Here is a 20,580-nt window from a genome sequence, read left to right as displayed (position 1 = left end):
TGCTAAAACTAGTAAAAGAAAGTGAAAGGATTTAGGTAAAATTAGATATATTAAAGATGAAAACTAAATAATACTTGTTAATAATAATAATAAGATTAAGGAAATATTAAAAAAATTATTTTTATAATTTATTTAATAAATATTTAACTCGAGAATTATATTTAACAATAAATAATAGTGATAGATTTAATAATCATAGATTTATTTATAAAATTAGAGCTAATAAAATAATATATATATATATCTTTATTTAAAAAATAGCTAAGAATGTAGGGCCTAATAGGTACTCTATTAAGGTTTGGAAAAATATACCGGACAAAAGAGTAACTTGATTAGCTAGTTTATTTAATAAAATTATGAGATTAAAAAAATACTTAATTAAGGGAGAAGGGTTTTTTAGCATCAATTTATAAAAGTATGAGTGATATACAAAATTATTTAAATTATAAAAAAAAATTAAAATCATAAGCTATACTATGAAATTATAGGAAAGATTCATCGAAAGTAGGATAAGACTTGAAACAAATATCTCTGAAAATTAATTTAATTTTATATCAAAAAGATTATAGAAGTTATTTATTTATTAAGAGGACTAATGAAAAGTACAGGAAAAAAATGATTAGTATATGGTTTTAGTGACTTAAAAAAAGTCTATCATAGAATTCCTAGAAATTTATTATGGTGGATTTTAAGAAGAAAAAAAAAGGTATATCCACTAATTATATTTGATATTATTAGAAACATATATGATATTGTAGTTATTAGTATTAAAACTATAAAGAGTACATATAGTGAGTTTTCTATTAGCTAGAATGATCTACATTAAGTTTTTATTTTTTTCTCACTGATAATGAATAAACTTACTAGACACATTATAGACCTCCTAATGTATATTATTTGCTAATGATATTATCTTAGTTGATGAGAGCCTAAATGAAATTAATTATAAACTTAAGGTACGAAGGCAAGCATTAGAAACTAAAAGTTTTAGATTAAATAGAATTAAGACTGAATATATAAAATATAATTTTAATAATTATAAAAATAGACAAGAGAATATAATTAAATTAGATGAACAAGAAATCCATTTAAATAAAAGCTTTAGATACTTGGATCAATTATTCAATAAGATAAAAAGATCGATAAAAAAATTATTCATAAAATAAAAACATAATGACTTAAATGATGAGGAATGTCAAGGGTCTTATGTGATCATTGGATATCTTTGAGATTGAAAAAAAAAAATTATAACACGGTTATAAATCTGATTATTTGATAGTTAAAAAATAACATATACGAAATATTCGTATTGTCAAGATAAGAATATCAAGATAGATGTACGAAGTTACTAAGAAAAATAGAAAAAAAAATTCATAAACAACTATGTATCGCTTTAATAGAGTATAAGATGAGAAAAAATTGTTTAAGATAATATAAGTACTTGCTTACGATAGTCAAAAGTTAACCAAATGTTTATATCTTTAATTAAATTTAAATGATAATAAAAACAATTCATATATTCAATTCAAAATTTAAAATAATTGAACTTGTGACGGTAACAAACAAAATTACCAAAGATTAAAAAAATAAAATTATTATAGCAGCTAATGAACAACATGTAAAACAAATAATTCTAAATCATGAGTACTCTGTCCCACAACTTTGTGACAGTGACAAACAAAATTACTGAAGATTAAAAAAAATTATTATAGCAACTAATGACCAACATGTAAAACAAATAATTCTGAAATAGATAAAAAATAATTATAAATCATGAGTACTCTGTCCCACAACTTTGTGACGAGGAACAGACGTCTCATCCAATCATCAGCTCTCTTGTGTTGTCATTGTATTCCTGAAGTTGTGTCTCCCCCTGTTTGATTGCAGCATTGATACCTATTTGGAAATGCTTATTTGCTGCCAAATTTCACATGGGAATCACTTATCTCCAAGCATTAGCAAGAAGAAAATGGAAGACCAACCGCGCTAATACACCGTTGGGAATAGGAGAAATGAAGGCTCGTAGGATGAAAATGGCAGCTTTTGTTTCTCTGCCAGCGCTACTGTTTCCTGTTTGGACGAAATCTAGAAATGGTATGCACCATGAATACCTTCTTGCATTCTCCAATCTTGCGGGGCATAAGTTTCGGCCCTCTGAGGAGGGATTTGGTGAATGTATCACCAGGAAAAATCAGATTTTTCTGTGGTTTTAATCGTAAGAACCGAGTAAAAACCTCTCCTTTTACGGCCAAGATCGAGTGTTCCTTTGGCTTTGGAGACCGAGGTGGTACCTTCCGTTCCTCTTTTTGGTGCTTCCGTAGCTATAGATATTGGGGAACGCCAGATTGGCCTTCGTCAGTTTGGTGGAGAGCACCCGCATGTGAGTTTTCTTTCGCTTTGAGAGTGCGGATTATACTATGTGAGTTACCTTTCCTCATTGTTTTTTATGCTTTCTGTCTTCTCCTATCAGCTGAGATTGAGGTTTTTGCTTCGGTGTTGGCTCAGAACGCAAAGAATGGCGTGGAAAAATTGGATAAAGATGGGATTTTTATGGTTTATCTGCCTCGAATCGGTGGTCTTGAGCGCCACGGACCCGGGCGATTACGCCGTTCTTGATGAATTCCGGAGAGGGTTGTCCAACTCGGAGCTGCTCGAGTGGCCTACGGACAACAACGATCCCTGCGGCAATCCGAGATGGCCTCACGTCGGCTGCTCCGGTTCTCGGGTGACACAGATTCAGTTGCAGAGCATGGGATTGAGCGGGCCTCTGCCTCAGAACTTCAACAAGCTCTCCATGCTGACCAACATTGGTTTTCAGAGGAACAAGTTCACCGGAAAGTTGCCATCGTTCAATGGTTTGTCTAGTCTGCAGCGTGCCTATCTCGATCTCAATCAGTTCGACACCATTCCCTCGGATTTCTTCGTCGGCCTCGATAATCTGCAGGTTCTAACTTTGGATCATAACCCTCTGAATCAGAGTACCGGGTGGACCTTGCCGTCGGACTTGGCCAATTCGGCGCAGCTGATGAATCTGTCCCTGGTCGAGTGTAATCTTGTCGGTCCGCTGCCGGAATTCCTGGGAAGCATGAAGTCTTTGACGGCTCTGAGGATAGCTCAGAACAAATTCACTGGTGGGATTCCGACAAGCTACTCAGGTATGCCATTGCAGGTCCTATGGCTGAACGATCAGGAAGGTGCAGGATTAACCGGCTCGATCGACATCATTGCTAGCATGACAATGCTGAGTGACGCTGTGGTTTATGGAAATCAGTTCTCAGGGCCTATTCCCAGTTCGATCGGCTCATTAACTTCACTGAAACGGCTGCTCCTCAACAGCAACCAGTTTGTCGGCCTTGTTCCTGAGACTTTGATGAGTTTGCCGATGCTTCAGTCACTGCGTTTGGACAAGAACATGCTCATGGGGCCAATTCCAAAGGCGAGCTTCAGTGACTTCAATTATGCTCATAATTCGTTTTGCCAATCAACACCAGGAGTGCCTTGCTCACCACAAGTCGATGCACTTTTGGAATTCCTTGAAGAAGTGAATTATCCATCAAAGCTCACTCGTTCTTGGTCTGGCAATGATCCTTGCGCCGGGCCATGGTTCGGTATTTCCTGCTCCGATGGCAAGGTTTCCATTATAAATCTTCAGAACTCTCAATTAAGTGGCACGATTAGTGAATCTTTGGGTAAGCTGGATTCTCTCATGAATTTGATTCTGAAGGGTAACAATCTTACTGGCCCAATTCCTCCTAGCATGACAAGCTTGAAATCGTTGAAGACACTGGACCTTTCTTACAACAATCTCTCACCTCCTGTTCCTCAATTCCCTAGTACTGTGACAGTCCTCCTTGAGGGAAACAAGTTGTTGAAGAATTCTCCTCCTCCACCAAAATCTCCTCCTCCAGCATCTCCTCCTCCTCCAGCAACTCCTCCTCCTCCTCCAGCAACTCCTCCTCCTCCTCCAGCATCTCCTCCTCCTCCAGCAACTCCTCCTCCTCCAGCATCTCCTCCTCCTCCAGCATCTCCTCCTCCTCCAGCAACTCCTCCTCCTCCAGCATCTCCTCCTCCTTCAGCATCTCCTCCTCCAGCAACTCCTCCTCCTCCTCCAGCATCTCCTCCCAGTTCCGGCAGCAATAACCCACCTGCCTCGCCTAGCCACACATCTTCATCTTCTACTTCTAGCGCGAAGATCATCATTGCAACTGTAGTTGGAGCCTCAGTTATACTGTTTGCCATTCTATTTTGGTACTGCCGTCGGAAGGGTAAAACCAATGTGACTGCAGTGCCAAATTCCTCCATCTTGCGTCTTACGAATCCTGATGATCCAGAAAGCTCAGCTGATTTGACACCTAAAATTACTATCAGTATCGGTGATCATAGTGGCACACCCGCCATCAACTCAGGCAACCTGACGATAACAATCCAAGTGCTTCGAGTTGCTACGAAAAACTTTGCTCCCGAGAATGTTCTTGGTCGGGGTGGATTCGGTGTGGTCTACAAGGGGGAGTTGCATGATGGAACATTGATAGCAGTGAAGAGGATGGAGTCTGGTGTTCCAAATAACAAAGCTTTCGATGAATTCCATTCTGAGATTGCTGTTCTTTCAAAGGTCCGACACCGTAATTTGGTCTCTATTCTTGGTTACTCTGCAGAGGACAATGAGAGACTTCTAGTATACGAGTACATGCATCACGGAGCTTTGAGCAAGCATCTCTTCCAATGGAAGGAGCAGGGGTTGGAACCTTTGTGTTGGAAGAAGAGACTAACCATCGCATTGGATGTTGCCCGAGGGATGGAGTACCTTCATTGTTTGGCTAACCAGTCCTTCATTCACCGGGATCTCAAGTCTTCCAACATACTACTAAGAGATGATTACAGAGCAAAAATTTCAGATTTTGGACTGGTCAAATTTGCCACAAACAATAAAGCATCTATTGCAACTAGACTTGCTGGGACATTCGGATACTTGGCTCCAGAGTATGCTGGTAAATCCCTGAGCATTTGAATGCTTTTCCTGTATGCATGCGAATTCGGATGAACAGAAATCTAGTTTCCTATAAATCATGTCATCATTCTTTAGTAAAATGTTTTCGGCTTTTCGTTACTAAATTTCTGGTTGTCGCAATCGACACTCGATAGAACTGACTTAGCAGAGCCAAACATTGTCTACTGCAGATCACTTAGCATAACATTCTTCTGACAGTTTCTTTGATGTTTGTTTGCTTTAATGTTGTTTCCTGTGTTCTTTTCGAGTTGATTCTTCATTAGATCTTTTATTCTATCCAATTTCAGTATTTTCATTCTATGTATCTGTCTGTCATAAGAGTGAGAGAAAATTCAGAATCTTCTCAAAGTTTCAATGGTTGTCATATTTTGATTTGCCAGTCTTTTTCTGCTCATTCTTACAAATACCCGTTCCATATTTTAATTGCTATGATTGCAACAAATTATTTCTCAGAAAGTTTTGCCGAATGCAATACTACAGTTAAACATCATACGTTTAATCCTTTGTTCAAGTAATTTTCTTCATACTTTTGTGCAACCGAGACATGGATTAATCCAAATCTTCTACTGTGGCTTGACCAGTGACCGGCAAAGTTACGACCAAAGTTGATGTCTTCAGTTTTGGTATTGTGCTCATGGAGCTACTGACTGGTATGATGGCACTGGATGAGAAACGACCCGATGAAAGCTGCTACCTGGCCTCCTGGTTCTGCAGGATGAAGGCCAGATCGGAGGATCTAAGGAGCATCATTGACCCGTCTATAGACATCACCGATGAGACGTTCGAAGGTGTTTCCATCATTGCTGAACTAGCAGGCCATTGTGCCGCACGCGAGCCTCACCAGCGGCCTGATATGGGGCATGCAGTCGGTGTACTTGCTCCGCTTGTCGAGAAATGGATACCAACAACAACCGGTGATCAGGAACAGGATTACTACGCTTTAGATTTTCATCAACCCCTTCTTCAGATGGTGGAGAGATGGCAGCATGCTGGTGATACTACTAGTTCGATCAACCTTCAAGACAGTAAAGGAAGCATCCCAGCCAGGCCTGCTGGATTCGCGGAGTCCTTCAATTCTGCGGATGGCCGGTGAATGAACTCAGCATGTTGTTTCTTCTTGTTTCCAAGTTCTTGTTGATGAAACCCTTTTGAGGGTTCTTAAAGAAAAGTCATGATAGAAAGAGTTGTGACATTAATTGCTCTGTTTGATTTGGTGGTAAATTGGGTTTTGTTCTACCAGTTTAATGGACTCGAATGCAGATGTTTTGTCATCTTGATGAACACTAAGTTCATTCTCTTTAAGTGAATATAAGGATCTTTTACATGATAGTTCATAGATATCATTCTATCTAGCGCTCAATCCAGATTTCTGTCTTCTCAAATTCCTTCAAAGTAGCTGCTGTATCAAATCACAGAGACATCACAGTATCCTCTTTAGCAAACAGGAGCGAGCTGCGCATGAAGCTACTATTACATACAGTGTTTAACAGTAATCAGATACATGTTAAAGATGGGAAGAGTATTGAGATCAGTGTACAACAACAACAACAACAACAAATCAGGAATAAGAAGGAATTGGAGATGACTACACCAAGAACATGTTGAGCTACAGCTACAGTTTGATGAGCATAAAAGAGAACTATGTACCAGAGAATGCTTTACAAGAATCCAGAGTGATGATCCACACCCAGAAGTTTCCTTGTCCTGCGAAGGAACAGCTCTCTCGTCTTGATCAGCCCCGGCAGGAACCCCGACATGGTCGTGAATGGCAGCTCCGCCACCGCGTCCTTCTTCCCCAGCGAGACCATCGTTATCGAGATCGACGGCCTGTACTTGCTTAGCTTGGTTTCCTTGTTACTCACTTTCATCAGCTGCTTCAGGTTCTTGGCCGCCACCATGGCGTGCTTCTGCGCAAGCATCCCTTGTTTCCTTTCCTGCCCGTCAACAAACACCAACATTATACATCTATGAGATCAGGATTCCGGTAGAATGAATGACCCAAAGCTGCAAGCAAGCAAGCAGAGGAGAAGGCTTACAGGAACATCAATGATATCTCCAATGGCAAAGATATTGTTTCGGCCTTTGACTCTCAGGTGCTCATCGACCTTCAGCTGACCGTATATGTCCAGGGAATCCTTCAGCACCATTGACTTCCTGAGCCACGAGGAACCCAAACGTTTGTTCACACAGACGTAGTAGCAATCGGCTGCTATGGCCTCTCCGGCGGAAGTCATGTAAATGCCATCTGCCTCGGATATGGTGTCCAGATCAATCGACTGCTCCAGAAGCACATCAACGTTCTTCGATCTTAGCCACTCCAAGGCCTTGTTGCCGGCTTTGCGACTTATGAATCCGAGCAACCTCGATCCACTATGAACCAAAGTCACCTTCTTGTCTGGATAGACTGATGCGATGTCTGAAGCAAGTTCAACCCCCGCTGGTCCGCCTCCAATGACCAGAACCGAGCTAGAAGTTCTCATCTTTACATTAGCTGAAATCGAAGCAAGTTGGTAAGAAGAACAGGGTGTTGGGTACAGAGACGCATATGTCTATGCCGAGTGCATCGGAGTTATCGGTGACATGCCTTCTTTGAACTTTTCGATCATGTCTCTCTTGCATCTGGGAGATGTAGTTGTGTGACCAGTAGCGATGACGAGGTAGTCGTATGTCACATGACGGCCATCGGCAGTTATCACATCCGTCTCTGTGACATCGACAGCGGATGACGTGATGACTGTGCCATTCACAAGGTAATCGGTGTGGGAGAATATGGCCTTCTCCGCGACTGGTTGTTCCACCGTCGATCTCAGTGTCGCCCAGGGAATCTCGAAATACTCCTTCCTGAGATGAAGCAAAGGGGGAGGAGGGAGGCTGAGGAAGGCGAAGGATGGAAGATGGAAGAGGGAGGGGGCGGGGAGTTGTACTGGTCGATGAGGACGACGTCGGCGTGGAACTGGATGGACTTGGCGAGGAGAGATCCGGCGATGCCGCCTCCCACGATGACAACCCTGTTCCAGGTGGCGTTCCCTCCACGACCGCTCCCGCTCCCGCCGCCGTGGCCCAGGTCTCGGTTGCTGACTCCGGGGTCGCTGGAGACGGAGGAGGACCTGATGGTGACGCCGCACTCCAGCGGACGGTCTCCTTCCATCTCTCCCTTCCCTCCTCAGATGCCGTCCGTGTGTTTCCGGCACCGACAGACGGAGGAGGAGGAGGAGGAGGGAGAAGGAAGGATAAGAGGGAGAAGCGCGCGACGCAGACGCCGCTTTCGCCGCGGGTATACCGCGAAGCGCGACCGTAGGACAAGACAAACAGCTAATGCTTTCTTTGCATGCCATGCCTTCTCTTTCGATTTATCCTTCTTTTGGCAACTGCCACGTGTCCAGAAGAAGGTTGACCAGACCACCAGTCAACCACATTACCTATCCATTCTACCAATCACAACCCACCACAAAATCCTATTGTTGTAGACAAATTAAAATAATATAGTATGATTTCCTTGAAAATTCTCATTTTTTTTAGATAATACCACTTATTTTGCATAATACATACATATGTCTATTACCTTTTTCAAATGATAAAAATATCATCCTCTTAAGAAAATAATTATTTTTTGATCGAAATCTAGTCGAATCGAATCAATATGGTATGAGACCGGATCGATTAAATAGAGTTATAATGTTTTATTTGATCGAATCTTAGTTGAGTAGCCAAAAATTATAATGATTGAGGTCTTTGAAATAAAGAGGTTGTTTTACTCACTCCTGGAATTGGATTAGATAAATAATATTATTCGTTTCATATAAAATCGATCCATCTTTTTTTAATCAAATTTAAACGAAATAGAAAGTCTAAAAAAATATTTAAAAAACTTTTTTTCTATCAAAATTGCTTTGTCAAATTGTCATATTTGACTCTTAACTATGCAGTTGCTCATAAATTTTATCTTGAAGTGATCATAGATGATTGAATTAAATTGAAACAGGTCTCGTATATAGATGGATACATAACACACCCATTTGTCAAGTATTTCTAGATCTATGTACTAGAATTCTTGTTTTGTTAATAACGAGATTTGGAGCTAATTATGGTCCTACTCATAATAACTAGTTGTAAGTTTTTGATGAGAAATCTTGTAAAATTATATTAAGACCTAATCAAGCTTATTATTTTCGATCGATCAAGATTTGACATATAGAATCTAGTCATGTAGTAGGTACACTAAGTCAACTATTAAAGATAATGAAACGCTTACAGAATATCCTACCTCAATAGATCATCTAAAAAGTATTTTTTCTTGTTAAATTGATGATTATAAAAATGAGGAGAATGAAAGGAAACTAAACAAACTTATAAGTACTAACTCAATCTTTATCAAATGTAGTCTTTTATAAGAACTAGAACATCATATACAAGTGGGATAAGGGATAATTCAAGCTACCATTTAATGTCATATCAATTGCTAAGGTAATTGTTCTACATGTTGTCTAGGTTTATTTAATAATCATAAGAGAAAACCTTTCTTTGTAGTGTGATTATTTTCATACATATTATTAAACCTCAAAATCTACAATAAGATTAATAATTAAGGTTGATAAGGATTTGAATTAGTAAACAAATCTACAAGAATCGGAACAGATGCCTAACCAAGCCATCTAAAATAGCGTTTATGTTTAACTTAGACGACGAAGAGAGATTTCACGTATCGAAATTAATCCTTTAATTACTTCCGAAAACTATTTGCTCATCGGGAAGGGATGAAGCAAGAGAAGTCCACACAACAATGGCTCCTCAACAAGCAGATGAAGATGATAACCTTCGTCTTCTCGACCAACAAAAATTATAACCTTTTTCGTAGGAAACCTGCATCTGCAACGCGTCCAGCCGACCATCTCATTCACATCTCTTCTTCGCTCTAATCATCCACGATCTCCAGCACTTCACGTGACGGTGACAGTGACGCTGCCGGTGTGAAGAACTGCGTTCCTTCTCCGTCACTGCTCAGCCTGCTCGTCCCTGCCCCTCCCTCCTCCTCTTCTTCTTCCTCCTCCTCCTCCTCCTCCTCCACCTCCTCGATGGTGTACAGCATTCTTGACGAATAACGACACACTGCCTGGTATTTCTCAAAGGCATCCTCATCATCTGCAGCAGTCGTCCGCTCCTCCGCGGTCGACATCTTCGACGGCGGTGTCGCCTTTTCCTCCTGGGGGTTGGGCTCGACACGAGTTTGGTTCCTGCGGAAAAGGCAGAGCAGGATGTGCTCCTTGGAGATCTGGGCATCACCGTCGTCAATGGAAGATCTCCGAGGAGACCTCGGACGACGCCATAACCAATATACAAGCTTGAGGATGAGACACAGGACAAGGAGGACGAGGCTGGAAAGGAGAACAAGAGAAAGCTTAGAGAAGCCACTCATTCTTGTAGAGAGAGAGAGAGAACAAGTCTTGGAACCCTTCAAAGTTACAAGAAACTCCAATGGTTTGAAGAGTGTGGATAATGATAGATGGTAAATTCTTATAAGAAAGATGATGATTCAAATACCTTACAGATCAAACCAGTAAACATCTTCTGATCCATAAGAAGATTTACTTGTTAACATAATCTTCTAAAGATATAGTCCAAGATTTTCTATTTCCCTTTATCAATACAATGAAATACATTCTCTCTCAGTTGACAGGGGTACAAGACCAATTAAATCTACTTGCCTGATGCATGCACATGATCACATTATCTATCAGAAAGCTGTCTACAGATTGATCTCCATGCCCCAACAGATGTTAAAGATCAACTGATAAAGGTTATAATTATGTTGATAGATACATTTGAAATAATAGAATGCTCTAATGGATTTGACATAAAACCTGTTAGAATTAGATGACAAAGATCATAATTTGATTGCTATGCACCCTCAAACTCATTCTTTACCACAATCTCAAGGTGGCCAGTGTTAAACACATTGACAGAAATGTGAATGAAATAGCACATACTCTAATTATGGACCAGTATTACTGTCTAACCACAGTTAATCAATAGACTTCAGTTCTACTTAAAAAGGAAAAACTCATTCTTCACAGATAGCAGGAGATCTCTATCTAAATATGACAGGAACAATCACATTAGAGAATTGGCAAGGTTATGTAAACTTGAAGAGAGAGAGAGATGTGTTGCTAAATTTAACAGATCAAAATTCTTTCAACTCCTCCCTGCAGAAAGAATCTTGTTAGCCATTATTTTCTATTGATCTCTAATGTTGTCAGAACAATGGATGAGACCAATATTCCCTACTCCCATCTCACTACCATTACCAGTAAAAACTCAATTAAACCACAGAGTAAATTTATTCTCCCAGCAACACACGCATAATGCATCACTTCTTGCCATTTTGGAAATCTAAATACGAGGGAATTGCTACTCTATTAGCCTTTCTATTTACCTCAATCAGACAATCCGATGTTTGACACTACACTAAAGGGAAAGCTCTGAAGCAATTTCAATTGAGTCTAAGCTTGCAAGTCTTAGCAACAGCAGAAATAAGTATTAAGACCAAAACATCTGCATCCAGGAGGAGACGTAACCCAAAGATGCAGATAGTTGTGTTAATTGCCCTGCCCTGTCATGAAGTTTTAGTGTCCATTCATGGCTAAAGATTAACATTTGGCACTCAAGGTTTATTTTTGACCAAAGCTTGTAAGCTTGGTTATCTCTAGAATTGCCTAGTTAATTCATCGAACATCTACCGTGCAACGGAGATCAGCAGGTTGTATGCAGAATCCAACGAAATAAGAAGATAAGCTATAGATCAGCATCCAAAATTGCAACAAAGAGACGATCTTGCAAATGGAGGGGAACATCTAGTACGTATCTTCGATTGCACATTGAACTGCTCGTTGCTCCGCCTCAACATAAGGATTAGGACGGACCCTTCTCTTTCCATGCCTGATGCCACGGACTTATCCTGTAGGGTAAGCTGCGCGAGAAGTGCAGCGGAGACTCCCTCAGACACAAAAAGATTCCGCCTTTGGCCTCGCCTCTATGCTGCAGCAGAAGAGACGCGGACACCGGACGGCCATGGCCCAAGCGTCCCCAGAGGAGAACTCGACCTCTTCCAAGGAGTCCGGCCTGGGAAGCAAGGGGTGCCGCGAGATGGCGGTGACCCCGAGCATCTGGAGGAGCCCAGGTGGGCGCCGGTCGCGGCAAGGAGGCCGACGCCGAGGGAGGCGACCTCAATCTGTGACAGCCCGCTCGATCCTTGACAACTTCAAATTATTCTTAATCCCTTGTAACATTTCTTCCTTTTTGACATAAATTTCTTCATAACAATTTATGAAATAGATTCAATGTATATATATAAGATAATTTCTAATATTCTTTTAATCTTCAACTTAAAAGGGAAAAAATCTGATAAATTATATTTATATATAATATTCATTATAAGATTTTATTTAGCTCAATTTTTAAACACTTACTTTATCACCATTTTTATCTTTTACAAAAAGAAATAAAAACACCTTTACTCCCATGAAAAAATGGCGTCTTTTTCACTAGCAAACGGAACCCCTTACTCCCATGAAAAAAAGAAAGGAAACGAAAACCCACTTGCCACAGCGACACTTGTCCGGCGACCATCAACGTCGGAGCCTGCAGTGACCTGCCCGACGATTCCGCCGTACCCACGGCGGGCAGGAGGGGACGACGTCGCCCTCGTGGTCCAACTCGGCCGGACGCAGCGTCAGCGCCACAGCTCCATGCCTGTTCATCCACAGTTCCCCGGTACACTTCCTGCGACGTCGTCCACCGGGGATGATTTAACCGACTGCGCGCAGTTGCATGCATGCCGCGGCCGCTGCGCCACCGTATGACAGCGGCTGCAGTCCACACAAGTCCATGCCCGCCACGGCGATCCAGGTACTGCGGTCTTTTACGCCCCACGCGAGGACAGCATCTCTGCGCCAAAGCTGCAGGGCTAGTAGCATCAAACTGCAGGCGGTCAGTGCTACTCGCTCTTGCAGAGGATACAACGCCGCTGTGGATGCTTTATACTGGAGATGGAGACGATGAGGCTGTGTTACTCCTATTAGGGAACAGCTTGAAGGTGAATTAGAGGTCTCCATCGGTGAACTTGCACTATTTAGGTGCAAGGTCAGGTTGCTTCTCAGTCAATCATGGCTACAGGAAAACATAATTATAGCTGAAACCTAACTATTTCTATTATCAAATGTTCTCGAATCAGAATCAGAATCAAAATCAAATCACCGGGAAATGTTTTCGAATTTCAAATACGACTGAACCAAAATGATCGATTCACATGATCAATGTCAGAAACTTAATTCAAGGAACTGAGATTATCCAAGAAAGAAGAAGGGGAAAGAAATTTACATTAACCTGTAAACTGAGGTAATATTTGGCTGGCTTGGAGTGTGTCGATAACATCATCCAAAAAGATAAGGACACGACCTGCTGCTGATGTTGACGAGAAGACCAATTACTTATTGATTCCGTAGCTGAAAACATACTATTCAAGTACTATGATGTCAGTCGTTCATAGTACTGTGGATGCATAGTCTCGTCTCAGCATGTGGTAGGCCACAGTCCTTTTGGCTTACTTACAACCTGTACAGTTCTGCTGATGCCTCTCCCTCTTCTCCTTCGTGCTCGCTCACTCCACATCTTCTCTCTTTATCTGGTCCATTTACGTGCATTTTTCTTCGTAACCATTTAAGTAACTACTGTTGAAGAATCAGTAGATCTATGAACAGCGAATGCATAGTAATATTGTATATTCAAGACTGTCTTATGCTTCTCAACATTCCCAGCATCGCAATATTTTGATTCCTGGAATCGTCAATCTTGTACTGGAAGCACATGAACTATAAAGTACAGGAATCACCATGAAGCAACAAAGGAATTGGTGCTTCGTGTGGTATTGGCAACAAAGGAATTCACATTTCCCTTTTGCCAAGACAAAAACGGCAGCACCCATGGCCTTGCTATTGGCAACTCGTGTTCATGCGTACCTTCGTTGGTTGGCTACGGGTACACAGTGACTGTAACACGAACAAGGTATGTCACCTTACACGCTCTCCTCCTCCTCGATCCCAAAGGTGCAGGACGAACAGGAAGAAGAGAAAGGAGATGGCGCGAGGCTTAAAAGCAAGTCCAAGAAGGCCCCTACTATGATCTCATGAGTCTTCTTTCCATTGACCCTCAGGTACCAGGTCAGCATCTCCTCGAGCCACGCCCAGTCGACCTTCACGCTGTGAGCCATCACCATCTCCTCCATCGACTGCTTGAAGTCCCGGTAGGGGTCTTCCGAGTCCACTGCCATGGCGATGCTCCCCTCGAAGGGGATGCTGTCGGCGTCGGCCGCTTCCTCTTCCGCCACTATCGATCTCGTCGCGCCTCCCGGCTCGAAGAATAGCCGGTCCGACCTCAGCCCACAAATGACCGCCTCCGCGGCGTCGCTGCTGGGGTCCTCCCACGCCGTGGAGATGCTCTCGCTGCATGACACGGTCAGGTCGAAGGAGCAAGCGTTCATGCCGTCGTGCTCTGCGTCTCCGTCCTCTTCCCTGAAGGAGCGGGTTCTTGGGTGCCGGCAAGAAGTCCATGGAAGGGGAGGATCGGAACGTACAGAAGAAGAGGCGTGCTTTGCGTCCCTCGTTCTAGAGAACAGATAGGTAAACCCTAGTTTCCTGCCCATGTCCCGATCTCCCTTCTCTGAGCAGGGGCAGCAGGAGAATGGATGACAGTCCGATGTGAGGGGTGAAAGGCTAAGGATCCACACATGTGGCTGGCTTGACAGGGAGGGAGGGTGGATTTAAGGCATGAAGGGAAGCTGGAATGGAGAGAGATCGATCTATAGGATCATCAGGCATGTGAGCAATAAATACTGGTTGGATGATTCAAGGGATTCATGGCACAGTGGCTGCTTTCGAATGGGAGCTTTCTCTGGTGCTGTGATGAGCGCTTCTTGTTTGTTTGCATCCTGAGAAGGTGCAATTTCAAGCCAGCAATCTGTCATCTTGCCATGTATTGGGTTCTTCCATCTAGTCATGCTTCGGGTGGGTGCATTGCGATTCTTTCATTGGGTGATGACTGGTAGCTCGGCTCGCTGCCTGTGTTGGGATTACAAGTTTTGACCGTGGTCGAGACGTGAGACCAGACTGGGAGTACCAGAATTGATAGTTCTGCCCAACAAAGAACAAAATGCTACAGCATATACACATCTATCAAATGGATGCATGTCATCCCATATAGACTATGAAAGTGTATGGATTATAAGAAGATTGACAATCATTATTTTCTTTCATTTTTTTTTATTTTTTTGTTTAAGATCGACAATCACTATTACAAAAAGAATGTTCTGTGTATAAAATATTGGATATTTTATCAAAACAAATTCACTAATTATTTTTAAAAAAAGATATTAATAATCTTGAAGTTATTTTTTAATTTTTTGAAAACTTTATGATAACCAATTATCAATTTTTAAGTGATCAAATTATTTTATTTAAAGACTGAAGATATTTTCGTCTAAATAGAAAAAAAAGGGATATGAGGACCTGCTTGAGCTCTCAGATATGGTGTCTTGTTCCTTCGATCCATCTTCTCTACCCCAACTTACTTCATTGTCGTACTTCCTCACAAACATACAGGCAATAAACCATCTGACTCGTCTGCAGGAGATGATCAAATCTGAAGTAGGCAATGAAGATGGGAGAATGAAGCTTTTGGCTGTGGAGAAGTACCTAATCTTAGGGTTCTAACCATCTGCAATTTGTCTTCTCATGAGCCTGTGCGATCTTTATATCAAGTGCAAATAAGTTCATGTCAATTCAGCGAAGTCAAACGTGTTCTTGTTTAGCCTATGCTCTCTCTCTCTCTCTCTCTAGGTGGGCAAAGTGAGTCACTTTAATCTATCTCAAGACCTTTGCCCAAGTCTGCTTAACATCTCAAAGGGTGAATCAAGAGTTATATCCTCGTCTCCTCCATCATCATATATCGGACAATTACAAGACAGATCTCATGTCCACAACATATCCAAGTTTAGGCCCCACTGTCTATTGTTTGGTTCACAAACATGGCAAGTAAATTGAGTGGAATATTCTTGAAAAAAAAATTATTTTGATTTTTTTTTTCGACGAATACCTTTTCATATTTTTCAAATGATATCCTCATTCTGTTACCAATATAATGTCTCAATTATTATATTTTTGAATATATTTACTAAATCTAATCAAAAATATTATAATTGACATAAAAATCATTATATTTAATTGTTCTTGTTACTAAACCAATAAAAAATCCTTAATTTTTATATGAACCAATGGGTTTTGACTCTATTTTCTTTAGCTATATTATTTTTGAATATATTTATATTGTCTTAACGAAGGTATCAAAAATATTATAACTATAGTGTAAATCTTACATATTAGAGATTAGATCGACTTATCCTATAAACTAAAATAGAGATCGTCTATTGAGAAATATGAAAAAGAAAATACCTTCTGAGAAAAACCCGAAAAAAAAAAAATTCCAACAATTGACCCAAATAAATTTGAGTTAATATTTGTCACCAATAAGTTAATTGTGAAAAGTCAATCAAAGACATCAACTCCTTCCTACGAGGATTGACTTTACCAAGCACAGAGAGCCAATAATTCAAATGCTCCCCCATCTCCTCTGAGACATACCACCTAATGATAGCTTAAAGGTCGTTGTCATGTGGACCAACTCTACACATGCTTTGTTTCAAACTTATGCTCTCTTGACTATTAGCCGGATTTCAAGGTGTATGATTGTCCTTCCACCAACACTAGGAAGGTCAATCTCTCAGCCTTTATTGTAGCATCATAGTCATCAGTAGCTCCTGCAAGAACCATACAGCCAAAGGCAATCAAGGGACCAAACATAGCTTTTTATACAGTTGTAGCTGTTTGTATTATCATGCTTTTATGATCATTGTCATGGAATGTGTCCTACTGTTTTTGGGTTAATTAGAAGTCAATCACCTTGCAACATATCCTTGTGGTCCAGCAAAGGATTAGATTGTTTACAAGTTTACTGAGATCTATGTTTCTACTTGTTGTTCACCTCATTTACCAATGGAAGTGGAATTTGATCTACTATCATATTTGGAGTAGTTCGATGTGTCGATCCGCGGAGTTTGTGTTCAACCAATGGAAGATAGAACCAGATTACTGAGAATTAGTCATATTAGTTAGTCAAGAATTGAGAAAATTGCTTTTTCTATGTTGATTTATTTTTTAAAAAAAATGTTTATGCAACTATGTATTCGATTCTTTTTCGACGAATAAAATGATATCCGAAAACAATGGGGTGTGAATCTTTTATTGTGCTTCCTTTGTCCGATTCGTATCAGGTTGAGCTGAGTTTGATCAATATGGCAGGCTGAACTTTTGATCAAAGAGATGCAAGAGAAATGGATTGCATCGAATGTTTGATCGGATTGTATGCATGAGGACTTCATGAACTCATAGTCACTCATGGCTGATGCTAATCCTGATTCCAGCAGTGTCTTTTTCTCCTGTGACTTTAGAAGGCAGCAGACAAAGACCAATTTCTATGGCATTATCAAGTTCATCAAGCAGAACCCCTTCATGAAAACCTAATTCATGGAGACCAACCATCTACTGACCTGCAAAAGCCGAGTTCATCGCTGACTATAGACTAGAGTAGCATCATACTCCATTACAAAATGGAAGTAAATTTGTTTGTGATAAACACATGCATAAGTTTAATATGCAATCAAGTCTTAGGTAGCAAGAAAAAGAAAATGATGCGAAACCGATTTAGGGTATGTTTTATTTAAATAAACTATATTAATTAGCTTAGGGATATTTTTCATATGTAATAAATTGCTACATGTCAATATCTACTCGACAAAGGAAAAAAAAAGTAAATAAAGAAAAGATAGAATAAATCATATTTTTTTATTGAAAATTATAAATCTTGATTGAATATTATCAAGAGAGGAAGATTATTTTTCAGATCAATCACTATCTCTAGAGGGAAGATATTACATATTTGATTTGATATGAATGTAATTTTTCTTTTTTATTTTTGTATCTATAGCTTTAAAATGGGTCAGAATATTATAATACATCAATAAGAAGATAATTAATGAATTAAGTTTTTTGTGAGACTATAGTTATTTTTTGATGAAATAATGGACGAGATCTTCATTATATCCATGCAATTATGCCTTTATTATTCAATTATATTATTCGTTGTCCATCTTTCTAGTCCATTATCATAAAACAAAATCTCATTGTTACTCGACCTACAAAATCATGTTTTAAGTTTGCCTAAATATTTTTCTATGGTGTGCTCTAATAGGTAGCATGTTGTAAGTTTGCTGAAATACTTATCTTTAGCGTGCAGTATGTTTAGATCTTACTTTGAGTGTGACTGTGAGATTTGTCACTCTGCTTCACCTACTTGATCTTCGGAAAACCAAGATATTTTGCATCCATCTTCATTAATGATAACCATCCTCTTGTCTATGTGTTACTCTAGCAGAAGAGGAAGGTTGAAGATCGAGAATACAAGAGAGAATAATGTTGCATCTACGAGTTTGTCTTATGCTTGGCGATCAGATGGAGAAGATGTATGCTTGGAGAAATGGTGTGACCTCTGCTGCCAACATGCATGCATGTCCCCAGTTAGGTAACAGTAGAGGAATCAAGAGAGAGAAACTACCATGCATATTAGCTTTGATCGAATAATGCGCATCGTCTTAAATAACATGCAGGAAGAGAGAACCATTAGGAATAATAAGAATATAAGCAGCGTCGTCTTTAGGCTTCAGCTCTTCTTGCTGGTCTTGCTGTTGGTGGTGGTGGGTTTGTTACCATGGTGGAAGTCGAGGAGCACGGTGCTGTTGCACTTGGGGCACTTGGGGTCCTCCTCCGAGAGCATGACGTACATGAGGCACCGGGGGCACCCGGCGAGCACCATCGGCGGCGCCTCGGGACTGTTGGACGGCTTCTGCTCGCCCTCGGACGAGACGCATGAACTCGGCGGCGACCTTGACGACGACGAAGAAGACGAGGACCTCTTGGGGGACTCCTCTTCGTCGTCGTGCGCCGCCGCCGGCCTCGTCGATGGCCCTCCTCTCAACCTCGTCGGCTTCAGGTTCTCTGGGCTCTTCCCATTGTTGCGGCTCATCTCTGGAGTTAACCGCTGCAGATGTTATAGCCTGCGTAGCCCCTGCACGATACAGAAGTATCCGAAGACAGATGAGGGAATGCATACCTCGAGTCCAGCTTACTTAAGCATCGATCGACGGATACGTCTTAGGGTAGATCAAAGTGTCTCCGATGTGTGGCTGCACTGCCAAGGATGACGATGAGTGCACCGGTGGCGGTGCACCCATGCCATTTATATAAGAAGAGATTCGAAAGGAGGCTGATGGGTTCTTAAATACAACAACCGATACTTTACTTTGGTTGCTGTTCCTCTCTCTCTCTCTCTCTAAATTGTATGCAGTAGATGTGGCCATTGCGGGGGAAGGCTGTGAGATTGTAGTACACAAGTAAAAGGTTATGCATCACTTCTTTAAGTAGAACATGTTAACAAGCTCACAGCATGCAACATGACCAGTAGATGGTGAACATGGATCGATATCATGCAATGTAAACACCTTGGGGTTGTGACTTGTAATCGGAAGAGAGATGTAAAGCGTCTGGACCCGTTCATTTCATGACACTTCTTTCCTGCTTGAAAAGATAATGTATTTTTCTCCATATCTGGATTGCCATATTAATTAATTCCCTTCAGTGGGATTTATTGTACCAATAACTCCAAGGATTCGTAGCTATCAAGTAAATAGGAGTAAATGAAACACTGGTTAGCTTAGTAAATGGGTCTTAAATGGAGGCTACTTTTCAGTAAATGGACTTTACGTCCAATTAATGGAAGATACGGGCAAGCCTGGCTCAGATCTCCAAGCATGACAAGAGCATCAAGTCTCAGTGTGGATCTCACCTGTGTCAACAGAAGGCGCCATGGACGACTCATGAGTTTTCTCTCCTGTGTGACTTCTACATTGGCATGTAGTGATTTGTATGTGCTCAGAAGTCAACGTTGACTCTTCTCTAGAACTTAATTGGCTGTTTGCTTAACTACAAGGAACATATAGGAAGTGCGTAAAGCCTTCATTTACTCTCAGGCTAAGTGGGAGAGTTTTGGCTTCCTAGTTATTGAATGCATGTCGAACGACAACCTGAGAGAAACCAAATCAGGTATTATCGATGGTCAACTTTGACGACGTATCATGGTTTCTTCGACATTTACATGGGGAGCGTGAGTGCGTCCATGTCGAAATATATGTGTATGGATTTCCTTGATTAGCTTCACCTGTTGGAGCCTCGAAAGCTTGAGAATATGTGCGGATAGTGTTTGCATGGAAAACATTTCTGATGACACAGTACTGAGGGAGAAGAGGTGAGATGACATGAGAGTGGTGTGTGACTAACCAATGGGTCCTTGGCTGCCACTTGCAGCTAGAGAAGTCATTTTCCTAAGATTTAAGTCAGCTCAGGAGGGAAGATAGA

The 20,580-nt window shown here is 40.9% G+C and overlaps 3 protein-coding genes across 3 annotated transcripts; 1 reads left to right on the top strand and 2 right to left on the bottom strand.

Annotated features, from left to right (window-relative positions):
* The first annotated feature begins 2,508 nt into the window (after nt 1-2,508).
* LOC103994291 (receptor protein kinase TMK1-like) lies at nt 2,509-6,101 on the top strand. Its single transcript, XM_065081267.1, has 3 exons — nt 2,509-3,923; nt 4,113-4,988; nt 5,590-6,101. The coding sequence occupies exons 1-3, from the start codon at nt 2,516-2,518 to the stop codon at nt 6,099-6,101; spliced, it is 2,796 nt and encodes a 931-aa protein (XP_064937339.1). The 5' UTR covers nt 2,509-2,515.
* Nucleotides 6,102-6,525: 424 nt separating this feature from the next.
* On the bottom strand, nt 6,526-8,303 carry LOC103994292 (uncharacterized). The gene is made up of 4 exons (XM_009414620.3): nt 7,933-8,303; nt 7,593-7,849; nt 7,045-7,499; nt 6,526-6,942 (listed from the first exon to the last, which is right to left on the bottom strand). The coding sequence occupies exons 1-4, from the start codon at nt 8,154-8,156 to the stop codon at nt 6,667-6,669; spliced, it is 1,212 nt and encodes a 403-aa protein (XP_009412895.2). The 5' UTR covers nt 8,157-8,303; the 3' UTR covers nt 6,526-6,666.
* Nucleotides 8,304-13,785: 5,482 nt separating this feature from the next.
* Nucleotides 13,786-15,428, bottom strand: LOC135588932 (transcription repressor OFP15-like). Its single transcript, XM_065081266.1, has one exon. The coding sequence runs from the start codon at nt 14,700-14,702 to the stop codon at nt 14,076-14,078; it is 627 nt and encodes a 208-aa protein (XP_064937338.1). The 5' UTR covers nt 14,703-15,428; the 3' UTR covers nt 13,786-14,075.
* Nucleotides 15,429-20,580: the final 5,152 nt, after the last annotated feature.

This window comes from Musa acuminata, chromosome BXJ1-8, assembly GCF_036884655.1.
Source record: "Musa acuminata AAA Group cultivar baxijiao chromosome BXJ1-8, Cavendish_Baxijiao_AAA, whole genome shotgun sequence".
NCBI lineage: Eukaryota > Viridiplantae > Streptophyta > Magnoliopsida > Zingiberales > Musaceae > Musa > Musa acuminata.
The sequence above is the reverse complement of the archived record's forward strand: the minus strand, read 5'-3'. Positions and strand labels throughout refer to the sequence as shown.

Excerpts from the sequence above, each read along its gene's own strand:
- LOC103994291 (XM_065081267.1), top strand. The coding sequence starts at position 2,516 with ATGGCGTGGAAAAATTGGATAAAGATGGGATTTTTATGGTTTATCTGC. Across the intron at positions 3,924-4,112 it reads TCCAGCATCTCCTCCTCCTC|CATCTCCTCCCAGTTCCGGC; the intron begins CAGCAACTCCTC and ends CTCCTCCTCCAG. Across the intron at positions 4,989-5,589 it reads CTTGGCTCCAGAGTATGCTG|TGACCGGCAAAGTTACGACC; the intron begins GTAAATCCCTGA and ends TGGCTTGACCAG.
- LOC103994292 (XM_009414620.3), bottom strand. The coding sequence starts at position 8,156 with ATGGAAGGAGACCGTCCGCTGGAGTGCGGCGTCACCATCAGGTCCTCC. Across the intron at positions 7,500-7,592 it reads GATCGAAAAGTTCAAAGAAG|CTAATGTAAAGATGAGAACT; the intron begins GCATGTCACCGA and ends CTTCGATTTCAG. Across the intron at positions 6,943-7,044 it reads GAGATATCATTGATGTTCCT|GAAAGGAAACAAGGGATGCT; the intron begins GTAAGCCTTCTC and ends GTTGACGGGCAG.
- LOC135588932 (XM_065081266.1), bottom strand. The coding sequence starts at position 14,702 with ATGGGCAGGAAACTAGGGTTTACCTATCTGTTCTCTAGAACGAGGGAC.